Source organism: Euprymna scolopes, chromosome 12 (assembly GCF_053919585.1).
Source record: "Euprymna scolopes isolate OS-2025 chromosome 12, ASM5391958v1, whole genome shotgun sequence".
Classification (NCBI taxonomy): domain Eukaryota; kingdom Metazoa; phylum Mollusca; class Cephalopoda; order Sepiida; family Sepiolidae; genus Euprymna; species Euprymna scolopes.
The window spans coordinates 1,879,804-1,893,750 of NC_136493.1; the positions used below are offsets into that span (position 1 = coordinate 1,879,804).

Consider the following 13,947-nt stretch of genomic DNA (forward strand, 5'->3'; position numbering starts at 1 on the left):
GAGAGAGAGAGAGAGAGAGAGAGAGGGAGAGAGAGAGATAGAGAGAGAGAGAATATGTGTAAATTACGTAATGGTAAAACACACACATACGAAAAATGACCACAAAACAAATATTCAATTTGATGTATTCAATTTTCAAGTCATAAAAACAATCAAATATGTCATTGTTCTTGCATAATTGTTAGCCTATTATTTTCGAAACTGAAAATTATCACGTGTCAATTTAAAATTATTTACTCAAAACATCAAACGTTCGAAAGAATGTCAAATACGTTTTGTCTCCACCCACTTAGTTTGCATACAATAACGTTGACCTTGTGTCAAACTAGTGGTATTGTGCTTTGAATGTCAAGGGGAGGTTACTAGCAATTGCATTGTAGAAGAGAGTTATCGTTCTTGAATATCAAGGACTTTTTTCTTTTCTTTTTTTTCTTCCATAAGTTTCGAACACGGCGATTTTTAGTTTTGGTCAAGTGCGATCAGTTACCAACGGGTAAGTGAAGTTTTTTTTTTTTTTTTTTTTACCAAATCTTCAAACCAAGGTAACATTTACCATTTGTAAAAATAGAGGAATTAGATGAAAAAAAAAAAAAAAAAATGAAGTCCTTACTCTCCTAAATCCTATAGTTGTCATGTCTTCATTTTTTGGCGGACTTTATTTGCAAATGGGCGAGGAAAGTAGGATATGTCGACTAATCCATATTTTAGTCACTTAAATTATTTGGAGTGAAATGATTTTCGCCCCCCCCCCAAGAAAACTGGCAAAAAACTTTGGTAAAACTATACAAACACCGTGACAGCGAATTAACCCTCACCCTAACACTAACCCTAAACCTAACCCTAACCCTAACCCCTAACCCTAACCCTAACCCTAACCCTAACCCTAACGCTGTCACGGTGTTTGTATAATAATACCAAAACTTTTACTTAAACCACGAGTAAATTTTTATTTAGTTTCTACCGAAACAATCACCTTTAAAATTACGACTCTTATAGGGTTTCACTTTTCAGGTATGCTAAAAGCGAATATCGCATTTAAATTTGCTGCAAACGAGTAGTTTTCAGGATATTAAGCAATGTATTTCCTTATGCTAGCACTAGTGGCCATTTTTGTGTGCGCCAAAAATATGCGCGTACAAAAATGTTAACATCAGGAAATATCGGAAATACATTGCTTAATAATTGAAAAACTACTTGTTTGCAGCAAATTTAAATGCGATATTCGTTTTCAGCATACCCGAAAACCTTGACAATATTTATTTATATATTTTTTTTGTTGACAACTTTTTAGTGCCCCTCTATGGATTGGGCGGACCTGAACGAGAATCACCCCAACCCTATATACTAGTGTCCAATCAATCATAATCCACTGAATAAATTGCAAAAAAAAAAAACAAAAACGAAAGCCGTAACATTGCGAGGTTGGGGGGGGGGTTATTCCGAAAGCCGTTCTTGGGGGAGGGGGGTCTCGTTCAGGTGCGCGATGGATTGTAATACAACCCTGAAAACACCCCCTCCTCCTAATGTTAAGAAGTTGCCGTTAAAGTAAAAACCTTGTTGAAGTTTTTACTTTGTTTTACAAGTGCATGCACTTATGTTACCGTGCTAAAATATTAACGTTATTTGGAAACACGGGAGAAGAGGGTGTTTTGGGTACTAGTGCAGTGCAGAGAGTGATCCGGACGTAAATAATAACGTTATTATTTAAAAAGCCATTCTTAACATGGGGAGGGTGTTTTGTACCTATTCTATACTTCAACCTTACAATTGAATAAAAAAAAACATATAATAAAACTTTAATTAAACTTGAAAATACGATTTAAAAAATAGCACGGATCGGACGGATCCGGATCACGGATCACCCTCTGCAGTCTGCACTAGCACCGTGTTTTGTAACTATTCTGTACTTTCACCTAACACTTTTGGTAAAAGTGCCCTGGGGGACCACCCGAAGCCAGGTTTGAAGTTCTGATCAGTATTAAAATTGGTGACCATCTGGGAATAAGTGCTGTATGTGCTCTCTGTTTAAGAAGTTTTTTTTATATTCAACTGTTTACAGGTGTATTCGGGCCTGCTACAAACAAATTTCAGTTTAAATTCGCGCCGACGTACGATAGGAACACTGTAAAAATCCAGTGCAAAGGCCGCCATCTTTTTTTTTGTTTGTTTTTTTAACAAGAAAAAAAGTGTTATGGTATTTTTTTTTCTCTAAACAAGCGAAAAAGAAAATATATTTTTTATTTATTTATTTTTTTTTTGTAAAATTTGCCGTTCTTAACATGAGTGAGGTTGGGTGTGTCTATTCCGACAGCCGTTCTTAACACGGGGAGGCTGGGGGTGTCTACTCTGCTACAATAACTGTAGAGATCCTTGGCCTTTTGGTCAATATCAAAGTGTAGTATCTGTTCTTCAGATGCTGCACTTCATTTTCTTGTTCTCTTTCGGTGGAGGAGAAATCCTTCACGACTGAGACAATTTTTATTTTTTGTACCTTTTCTCCACGTTAAAAAACGACCCTGGTGTCTAACTCTGTCCCGTGGGGAGGCATAGTAAATAGGTACAATAACTGTAGATTTCTGCGCATGCGTACCGACTTCACCGTCGTACATGAAAGTTTTTGAAAAAATGGCGGACAGACATAACTAACTATACTAGTAATCACGAGTTAGTGATAGTGTTACTTGTGTAAATAATTCGTGTCAGCGACAAAATAAACTGTGATATTTGTTCGCAGCAGACCCGAATACACCTGTAAACAGTTGAATATAAAAAAAATCAACTTAAAGATAAATCTTCGTGTGGTCCCCCAGTGCACTTTCACCATAATGGTAAACAAATATAGTAAAACTTCAATTTAGCTTGAAAATACTATTTAAAAAAAAAAAAAATAGCACGGCAACATAAATTCATAGGCACCAAAATGTTACCTAATAAAACAATATTGGTACTAGTGCATGATGAGCTGGCCTGAATATTTTATAAAAATAGTGAAATTTCACTATTTTTATAAAATATTCAATTAAAATTGATATATTTATATGAAATACATTGAAATAAAAGTATATACATGAATTATAATTTTAATTATGAATCACAACTAGCAAAATATCTCAACTTTTACTGCATTGATTAAACAAAAATTGTAAAAAAAAGCTAATTAGCAACTAAGTCTTTTAAATTTCACAATTCAAAAAGATATGTGGAGATGTATTACACAATATAACAACTTGATACAAGTTACAGAACCATGTATTTTAATTTTTTATTAGAGGCAATAATATAAACTTATAATAGAACTAAATTGTTCTGTATAATTTCCTTTTGAGGAAAATGGTCTAATTTGCTGGCACGATGACTTTGTAATAATGTGTCTATGTCTAGCTTCCTACCCATATAGAACTTTTTGAGAAAAATCAATCAAATTTGACCAGGTGTGGCTGCTACATTGATAGCAGTAATTTTTTTATTTTTTTTTATTTATTTATTTTTTTTTTTTGAGTTGAACAAAACATATTGTGTTGTTGTAAGGGACGGGATTATAGATTAAAAAAAAAAAACTTGTTTGCATACCTTATTTTGATGTCTGAATATCAGAACTTCGATTGTGTTTAATTATCCCGCTTTTGAGTTTTGAAGTGTGAAATTCGGTGAATATGTTAAGTAAAATAATTAATTTAAGTTAAGCAAAACAAAAAAGTTTTTTTTTTTTAATATTTATACGAAAAAAAGCCATTTAAAATCTTTGATAAATAAATTAACAATTTCTTTTTAGTGAGCCGAATAATGCATGACCATTATTAAACAGGGCATGCTTTGAAGAATCGATATAAAAAAAAAAATTTGATAAATATTGTGCCCTTTGTGTTAAAAATATAATTATTTTTTCGATCCAGTTTGGAAACGTTTGCCCCCTTTCAACTACGGTGGACCAAACGCGCTGAAATAATTTATTTTATTCTGCTTTAAATTGCCCCCCTCCCCATTTTGGAGAGCCTGGCTCCCACACACATACACATTAAAAACCAAACTCATACAAATGGTCACCCATCTAGTACTGGCCAGCCTCAGCATTAATAATACATTGAAATTTTTGTCACTGAAAAATAAGTTTTTTTTTGGCTTTTTGGTCTTCCGTAATTTGCTTTTTATCAAGTACAAATGTAAACAGAGTAATCAAATTGACTCAAAGTAACTGGTTGCCTATATGAATAAGTGGAATTATTTGAAATCCAGGTGCTTATATTATAATATTTTTGCATATTTAGAAAATCACCCTAAATCTTAGTTAGACAAGAAATAAACAAATTAATTCTTTCAAAAACCTTCTTATTTTTTTTTTTTTTTTTTTTTTTTTTTAACTATTTATATACGTTTTTTGTGCAAAACAAAAAACGCCAATTGTTAACTTTTGGGGAAAATTTAACATTTAAAATTTAATTAAAAATAGTAAAAAAAGTTTTACATTATTCTGCTTTCTATATGATAAAATTCAGGGTTTTATCTTTCTGGAAAAAAAAGAGTTACTCAGAAATAATGGATTTTAATAAATTTAATTTCGTTTTAAAAAATAACTTGATTTTTCGGCCATTTTTGGCGGTGTCTAATTTAATCCAATCTAGTGCAGCATCTTTGATACTATAAGCTCATGATTTTCATGATTAGAGGTTGGTGTGGGGCAGTCAAACGCTTTCTAAATATCACAGTAAAGCACATCAACTCCCTCATGCTCTTCAAGGAGTATTGTCCACTTTTCTAGGGATTCCAACAGCTGAGTAGTTATGGGAAGAGGTGTTTTATAGCTAGTTTTTCATTTAACTATTTGAGAAATAAAAATAGCATAAGACTTGAATTTAACTTGAAAATCCAGGTATTCAGCAGAGAAGTCAACAAACCAAAAAATGGTTAAAAAAAATTCAACTATATATAACAAATAAATGTTACCAAAGGCAAGATAAGTTACTCTTTTACCTCCTGGGATAAGATTTTTTTTCTTAAACTTATTTTAAAGCTTTTATTCGGTTTGAAAAACAAGTAGTGCCGAGTTGATAAGTTAAACCGAGAACATGTCCAACAAAAGCATGCTGTCTTTGAAGTGTCATTAATGGTTCAAAACTTGAAATATAAACAAAGTATTGATAGAAATCCATCCAAAAAGTGTCACTACGACATTGATTGGGTGGATTTTGCAGAGCTGCCCGCCCGTGGAACTCTGGTCTGTTTTCTGGCTCACTACAATATGATCATCTTCAAGTCCAATGTAAACAAGTTCTTCTTTAGCTGTTCCTTTAAATAATCATTTGGTTCACACGTAATTAAATCACCTAAAAAAATAAATAAAAAAAAATAAATTGGAATCTCATCTTTTGGGAGGGGGGCATTGCTGAAAATTTTAATCTACTTTTAAATATAGCTCTAACTAGCAAAGATACTCGATGTCGCCCGATATTGAATAAATTGATTGAGTAGTTTTATTTTTATAAAGAAAATCTTTTTTAAGTAAATTTTAGTTTTTTTTTTCAATGCAGCCCCTCCCCATATTAAGAATGTCTTTCTAAAATTTTGCAAGTTTAAATTATTTGGAGTTATTTATTTTGTTCCTTCAAACTGTTTTGAGATGGTATTGTGGTATCGTCACTCGTAGTTTATCCATAAAATTTTTTCTTATTTAAAAATACAATTACCTGATCAATTTACATGATTTTTGGTGTATGATGTTTTCTGTCTGTCACAGGTATGTACATCATACAGAATTTTCATTTTTTTGTTTTCCTGGGGAAATCTAGCAAGCACCTCGCAAAACTTTCACAAGAAACACTAGACTAGCTGAAAACATTATCAATAATTTTCCCCACTCTTTATCTGTGCCTAAACCTAAACATAGATTCCATGATCAAAGCTTCTTTCTTAGAACTGCACGCCTGTGGAATTGTCTTCCATTTTCCTGCTTTCCAGCTATCTATAATATGGTTGTCTTCAAGTCCAACTGAACAAGTTTCTGATGAGCCGTTCCACTTAAGTTAACAAATTTACCGAACTTCCATTACTATCGATTACTATATTGTCCTTTTAACTACTCTAAACTCTTTAACCCTTATCCTTGAGTGGCCGATCGGCCTTGATAAGTGGTGACGCCTATGTAACCCCCCCCCCAAAAAAAACCCTTTTTTATTTTGTACTTAGGAGAAGGGTAACATGAAGATTGCTAACATCCTTAAGTGACAGCGGTATTATGGCGCTGACTGGAATCAAACGTGCACCTCTGGATTCGTTAATCAGTTATTATTTACATTTTCAACGTCAACTCCTGTTATTTTTTCTGCAATAGATTTTTTTGTTTGTCCATAACGAATACAGCAATCTATGAAGGTCGTTCCACTGAAACATTAAAGTTCTGTGCCTATATTTAAATTTTATCTTTGATTTCAATATTTTTTCTTACCGTCCTTATCTCGTATTAACTTATTTAAGCACACAATTGACCTACATCCACATGTAAAGTTGTGTGCAGACCTGAAATCACGCAAACAGAAAAAAAAAAGGTCTTAAATGATATGTAGCTGTGCCCCCCCCCTCCTGTTTCTTGGAGCGACTAACTTGTAAGGTGCATATCTCTTGTCCTTGTCATGTGGGTGAATATTTTTATCAACGTTAAACTTCGGACCATGGCAACTAAAAGAAAGCACATAACACTAGCTATGCCAATGATCTAATAATAGCAGATGCATCTGCTGAGTATAGCGTAGAAAATGTTCTGAATGTCCTTCAACAAAAAGCTGCCGCTATAAGGGATTTTGTCCTGAGCCCCCAAAATCAACAGAAATTAGACCATTCCAGTAATGATCCAATCCCTGTTGATTTAGCGGTGGAGTTTAGTTCTGTGCACTTCAAGGGGGTCCACCTTCCCAGGCTTTGACTTCTCTCTTTGAGAAGGGGTTAGTTTATTGCTAATCGCCTGAGGCGCCCTAACCGGGGAATGCCGATGGGGCTGCCCAGGCACTTTTTGCAGGTCAGTGCCCCTTCTTGGGGAGTGCTGACTTCTCAATCCCACTTTTCAACCTGGTGTCTAAGCTTTTGCAGGGGGAGAGAGAACAAAACAAGTACGATTAGAAGTGTCGACGTGTCATCTAATTTTTCATTTTACTTTTGTACGTTTGTCGAGCAAACCAAAATCTGTTTAACTAAGTCAAATAATCTCTCGATTGCTTCATTTCTGGGGTATCTGACTTCTCGGAAAGAGGAACATGCTTCCATTACCTTGATTCTTCCTGTAAGACATAGCAAGAACTCATCTTGCTACCACAAATGGAAAGAACTTTAATTCTTTCATGTGACTTACATCGAACAGAATTTCCATGAACAGTTTCTTTCCAAGAACTTCCTATCTGTACATATTACCATGGGATTGCTTTCCTGCTGGTTAGAACCAGGTCCTCTTCAAATCAAGTCAATAAATACTTGTTATAAATCATCTAGTATGGCATCAAATTTTGTCCATGCCATCATTTTCAATCCTCTCATAATATTCATTATTTAACTGACAACTCATCCATATCATTAACCCCTTTATCCTTGAGTGGCTTTTATTCTACATGCATGACTCATTAAAAAACAAAACAAAAAAAAAAAAAACCTCCAACCCAAATCATTCCCAGCTGAGAATGTTTTTATTGCTATTTTTAACCGAACAAGTTGAGACAAATTTAAATAATTCTTAGAGTCTGTTGTTGGAGAAAAAATTTCTTCAAAGGAAAATTTTATATATTCTTTTTTTAATTGTCATCTTCAAAACAAAACAAAATCTCAATTCAGTACAATAATAATAATAAAAATAAAAATAAAAATGCAATTCTTCAAAACATTTGCATAAACAATATTTACACATTCTGCCTGTTTCTTCCTGAGTCCATATGTTACACTTTGAAAAAGCCAAATACAATTTTTGAAGGCTAAACTGTTTTTACAAAGACCAAATTTGTGAAATTTGTCTTTAAAAAATCAATCTGGCAACCATGGACATATGAGTGACCTCCCTTTGATGTAGCCTTGTTTTTTAATATCATTCTAATAATATATGATTGTTGTTGCGATAATGTGAGGTCCTGCATATGACCTTAAACTATATCCGATGGTGAGGCCCCAGCTTGTGGGCTTTGGGGAGTGTGGAGCCACCATTTAATTGCCATTGCTCCCAGGTCCACTCTGACTCGGAGTGGGAGTACCTGTTAGGGTCCCAACTATGGATTAAATAGAAACCGACTTCAAAAAATAAATATACTCTATTTAAAAAATTGTTCTTCAAAATTACTGGATTCGGCATTAAATAACCTGAAAAGGGTTGATATGCCGTAAAACTAACAAATAAAACAAACAAGCAATAATGTGAGAACAGAACTTATTGTAATTTTGAAAATTTTATTGAAAAAAAAAAAGTCAGCAAAATATTATGTAAAAAAAAAAAAAAAAAAAAAAATAAGGAACATTCGAAAGAAACAGCAAAAATAGGAAAACATTGTCTGCAAGCGATGTTGGACTGAATGAATAAATTAAAGATTGTCTTTTACAATGTGATGTCATTATTTGGATTGAACTATGTAGCATAATATTACTTTCTGAGTATTTATTAGTATTAATTTATCTCATTTGGGTCAGTTCTACATTTAAAATACAATGGACACTATTTTCATAGAAATGTTAATAACACTCAACAAATATGAGTTTATTGGTTTTTCTGTCAAAAAAACTAATTTTTTGCGTTATCAATAAAAATATCAGCTTCATCAAAACATATTTGTTACTTTAATATAATTCTCATTCCGTGGAATTTCCACAGGTCCTGCTAGTTTTCAGCATTCAAATTATTCGGACTATTGTTCTCATCTTGGATGTTTTATTCACACAATATTTTAGCCAATGTTTCTTATTGGACTCTGGAATCTTTCTCTCAAATTCGAGAATCCGCATGGAATTTTGAATGGAACCCTTTATTTAATTCACGGGGTGTAGCTTGCTTTCGTTCTGTCAACCATGACTGGATAGAGGTCCTAAGTAATTCGCAGTTGTGTTTTCGATCACCTACACTGAGGATTGAACCTTCAACCTTCAAAGAATATCACTTTTACAATTGATTTTTTCATATACTCAAACCACTGCGCTACAAGACGTGTGGTGCATTGGTTAGAATTAGAGTACGATGAATAAACTTACATTTTCTCTTGGTTACTCCTTCAAATGACCAGCTGTGTATGCAGAAATAAAACATTCACTGCATTAAAGGTCAGATTTCATTTCTTTTTTATTCATCGTCACACTCAGAATTTATTTGATCATTTTTATTGTTTTTTATTTTGTTTTTTTGTTTTTCAGTTTGAAATTAATCATGAGCAACCTAAAAGAAATTTCATCTGTCAAAAGTTTTGGTGGCTTCCAAAAAGTATTCAGCCATGACAGGTTTGTGTAGTCTTTACTACTGCTACATTATTATTTTATATTTTTTATATTATTTATATATATACACTACATTATTATATATTTTATATTATTTATATATATATATATATATATATATATACACAGGGTGACCCCCCAAAAAACAGGGCATTCAATTGTTTTTCTGAGCATTTTACAGTCAATGGAGAAAAAAAGGCCAAAGACCCTAGTGTTTTAATGTGATGTTTTGAATATAATCAACTAGTTATGACCAAAGTTTTATTTCATTCGGACAAAACACTAAGAAACTGGGTCTAATTAGAGTTGGGGCCCGTTTTGTTTGGGTCACCCTGTATGTATGTATATATATATATATATATATATATATATATATATATAGTCACTTTTTTTGTGCGAGTTCTTTCCTCACGGGCTCATCCGTTTCAGAATCTTTCTTTTACAAATTTCACACAAAACTAATTTATGTGTCTGGTAGTGTTCTTAGATATGTTTTGTACAGAAGTTCATCTGATAAGTATCGAAAAATCAAAAAAATCCAATCTTAAAAATAGTCTTTCTCTTTTAGATAAAGAATTTTTGCAGGGGAATATTTTACGTTACACCGGGAGATGATAAAATCTCAGCAAATCATTTCTTCTTAAAAAAACAAAACGGATTTATTATATTCTGGAGATATAGCTGAGTGGTAAAGCATTCGATTATGCTCCTCTGTTTAAGCCCAGGTGTACCTCACCATTTCATTTTTTTTTTTTTCTCATAAATGAGTTTGATTTACCATAAAAGAAGAGGTGCTATTTAAAATCACAGCAAATTTTTTCTTCGTTTGCATATCTTAAAACTAAACATTAATCAAAAGTGACTTTTCAAAGGCATTCATCGTCAAGTCAAAATATCAGCTGACGTGATATTGTAAACACACACAGATGGAATTTAATGAACGACATTATCATCATTATTTTTTAATATTTTTTGCGAATTAGTCCACCGGGCAAATTATTCCTTGTAATTTATAATAATCAATAAAGGATTGATTCTATAATAATACATAAAATTAAAATATCATGTTTAAGTGTATTGTACGACCGGGCAACACGAGGCTGCCATATAGTAATGAATATTTCAGTAAAAAATTTTTTTTTATTTTCTTTACTTAACATTGTTTATATTTGTTTTTCCCACTCAACATTTTTTTTTCAAATTATGTATTTTGAACTATGCAATAATCTCATTTTATTTTACAAAACCATCGTCTTGCGTAGAGAGTTTTTTTTTTTTTTTTTTTTTTTTTTACACAGTGATCACCACTTATCAAGGCCCGGAAGCCACTCAGGGATAAGGGTTATTGCAAGTACATTATGTTAGTGTGGAGATTTGATGAAGTGTTTACTTAAGGGAGCGGTTCATTAGGAATTTGTTAACATTGGACTTGAAGACATCCAAGTTGTAGTCCAGTGGGAAGCAGGCAGACGGAACAGAGTTCCACAGGCGTGCAGTTCTAAGAAAGAAGCTTTGTTCATAGAATCCGCGTTTTGATTTAGGCACAGATATAGAGTGGGGGAAATTTTTCACAGTGGATTCAACTAGACGGGTGTTTTTCGTGAAAGATTGGAGTTCAGACGAGCACCTGCCATGGAAATAACGATAAAACAAGGATAGGCTCGCAACGTCTCTTCTGTGGGAGAGAGGTTGCAGGGTAGAGAAAAGGGCATCCCCCACTAAGCCACGAAGTCTATTTAGTTAGTTTTTGTAACAGAAAAATCACAAAGAAAATAAAATAAACCAATTTCGAATATTAAATGTAATCATCCAAAGCAAAAACTGGCAGCATCAATCCAGCCAGAATCTTTGAATTGTAAAGAAATTCCAGGTAAAAAAACAGAAATGATGATATAATAATAATAATAATAAAAAAAGAAATGATAACATAATAATAATAATAAAAACAGAAATGATAATATTGATCCAGTGTTTCTCCTTTCTCATGTCAAAATAAAATATTACGATTGAAGAATTCAGAGATTCAGTATTTTTATTTTTTATTTTTTTAATAAAGGAGTCACCACTTATCCTCGAATGACCTTCAAGCCTTGATAAGTGTTAATGAATGTAAGGTGGTAGTTTAGTAATCATTAATGGTGTAGATTCGGTACAATTTGGATTACTGAAGGGGATGGTTCAACAAGAACTTGTTTACATTGAACTTGAACCTACCATATTGTAATCGACTAAGAAGCAGGCCAGTGGAACAGTGTCTCACAGGCGGGTAGTTCTTGGAAAGAAACTTTGTTCATGGAATCTGTGCTTAGATTTGGGCACAGATAGAGAGGAGGGGAAATTGTTGATAGTGCTTATAGCTAGTCGAGTATTGTTTTTAAAGTTTGGCAAGAACAGAGGACCATAGATTGGAGCTTAGATGAGCACTTTCCATGAAAATAACAATAGAGGAAAGATGGTTTGCAAATCTCTTTTGTGGGAAAGAGGTTGCAGGGAAAAGAGCATCACCCACTAGATTTCAAAGTCGGTTTTAAACTCTATCAAGTCAAGATAAGGTGTGCCAGGCAGCTCCTGCCCAGATGTGGCAACAGTATTCCATCCTAGGACGTACTTAGCTCTTATATAGATAAAGGATTGCATCAGCAGTGAGATACCTACTGGAGCAGTAGAATGATGCAACCAGTATTTCATAAATCAATTCTGGTATCTGATTAATTGTTTAGAAAATGCTTAATTGCTGATTATATTCTGTGCTTATTTAAACTTGCACTTAGGAAAACAAAAATCAAGAAAAACATTTATGGTGTACTTGTCATGACAGGAAGATGTTATATTCCAAAAATCATGAAGTAATTTTTTGCTTATCAAATTTTACAATTTTTAGCAATTATTTTTAGAAGGCATTGATTAGCCCTGGATTCTAGAGAGGTTGTTAACTGGGAGGTAACCAGGGATAAAATTTGTATTCAATCAAATATTGTGACCGGTTTCTCTTGTATCGATCAAGTCATAAAATTCATAAAAGTCATAAAATTTGATTTCCTTAAATAAAAAAAAAGATTTGATCATGGAATCCTTCATGGAATCTGTGTTTAGATTTAGGTACAGTAGGGAAATTTTTTGGTAGTGATTGTAGCTAGACAAGTGTTTTTTGTTAAAGTTTGGTGTGGGGGAGGCATGGATTGGAGCTCAAACAAGCTGAATCAAGGACATTGCGAAGGCTGCTTCAAAGAAGTAGTTTCTCTCTATCGAGCTAGAAGACTACTCGCACGTGAGCTATCATTCGCCTATGCATGGAGTATTGTTGCCACATCTCGGCTGGTACATCTACCACTTGTCTCTCGCTCTTGGATAGAGTCCAAAAAAGAGTTCCTATCTACACTTTGTCAACTAAGCTCAAACCCCTGTCCCATCGTTGCAATGTTGCATCCCTGTGCCTGTTTTACAAATATCTTAATGAAATGTGCTCTGATGAACTCACTACACTTGTGCCCCCTTGATGTACAGGTCCTCGGCAAACCCACTTAGCAACAAAATCACACCCCTTCACTGTTGAGGTCTCTAAATGCCAGAAAGCTTTCTGCTCTAATAGTTTCTTCCATCGAACAGCTAGACTTTGGAATTCCCTTCTTGCTACCTGCTTCTCAGTTGTACTGTTATACAGAAGTTTAGATGTAATGTAAACCAGCATTTGTTAATCTTTCCTAGGCTTGGTCCCAAATAGTATCCCCTTGTGTCTAAATTGTGATATGTCTTGTTCGGGGTGAACGTGAGTAAAAAAAAAAAAAAAAAAGCAGTGGACATCCAAATATGAGCTTTGGTCGTTCGGATGGCTTAAATAAAAGATTAATTACTTGAAACGTTTAAGAAATTTATGATGAAACCAACCAATTATCAACCAGGCCAGTTGATGGTTTTCAAGAAATAAATTAATATCTTTCATAAATTTTAAATCAAAAGATAATGCCAAAGAGAAAATGGTTGCTCTGAATTGATCACATGGAAGGTCATCAGTTGAGAGCAATATCAAATAATGTATTTTTGAGTTGATCATAAGTTTTTATGCAACATCTTTTAGTTTTTAAAAGATATTTAATTCTTTTCTTAAATCTTTTCTTTTTTTTTTTGTTTCATATTAAAGCTCCGAAGTTAAATGTGAGATGAAATTTGGAATCTTCCTGCCTCCAAACGCAGACCAGACGAAATTCCCTGTTCTATATTGGCTTTCAGGTAATTTTTCTTGTTTAGATTTTTTGCATTTTTTTTGTATTGAAAGGATTGTAACATTTCTACCCCCCCCCTCTTGCTTTCCCTTTTTTTTTTTTTTTTTTTTTAATAAATGATGTAATGGAATAACCTAACATCCCTTCATGGATGAAATGAACTAGAGGTATATTGACCCTCTCATGTGACTGAGGCAGAAGGAAAAAACTCAGGAAGAGCATAAGAAAAGATGTCAAGTAACTCTTATGTCACATGTATTCCCTTGTAAATAAACCCCTTTGT

The 13,947-nt window shown here is 33.3% G+C and overlaps 1 protein-coding gene across 2 annotated transcripts in view; it reads left to right on the forward strand.

Annotated features, from left to right (window-relative positions):
- LOC145291147 (S-formylglutathione hydrolase-like) overlaps positions 1–13,947 on the forward strand; it is an 86,399-nt gene that overhangs the window by 45,404 nt on the left and 27,048 nt on the right. Inside the window, exons 1-3 of one of the 2 annotated variants that reach the window (XM_080136668.1) lie at positions 297–493; positions 9,364–9,447; positions 13,583–13,671. In XM_080136668.1, coding sequence (XP_079992794.1) covers positions 9,377–9,447; positions 13,583–13,671 — 160 coding nt within the window. In that variant the 5' untranslated portion in view covers positions 297–493; positions 9,364–9,376. Of the gene's footprint in view, positions 1–296; positions 494–9,363; positions 9,448–13,582; positions 13,672–13,947 lie in introns of those variants that run through there. The other variant, XM_080136669.1, reaches the window with a different exon arrangement.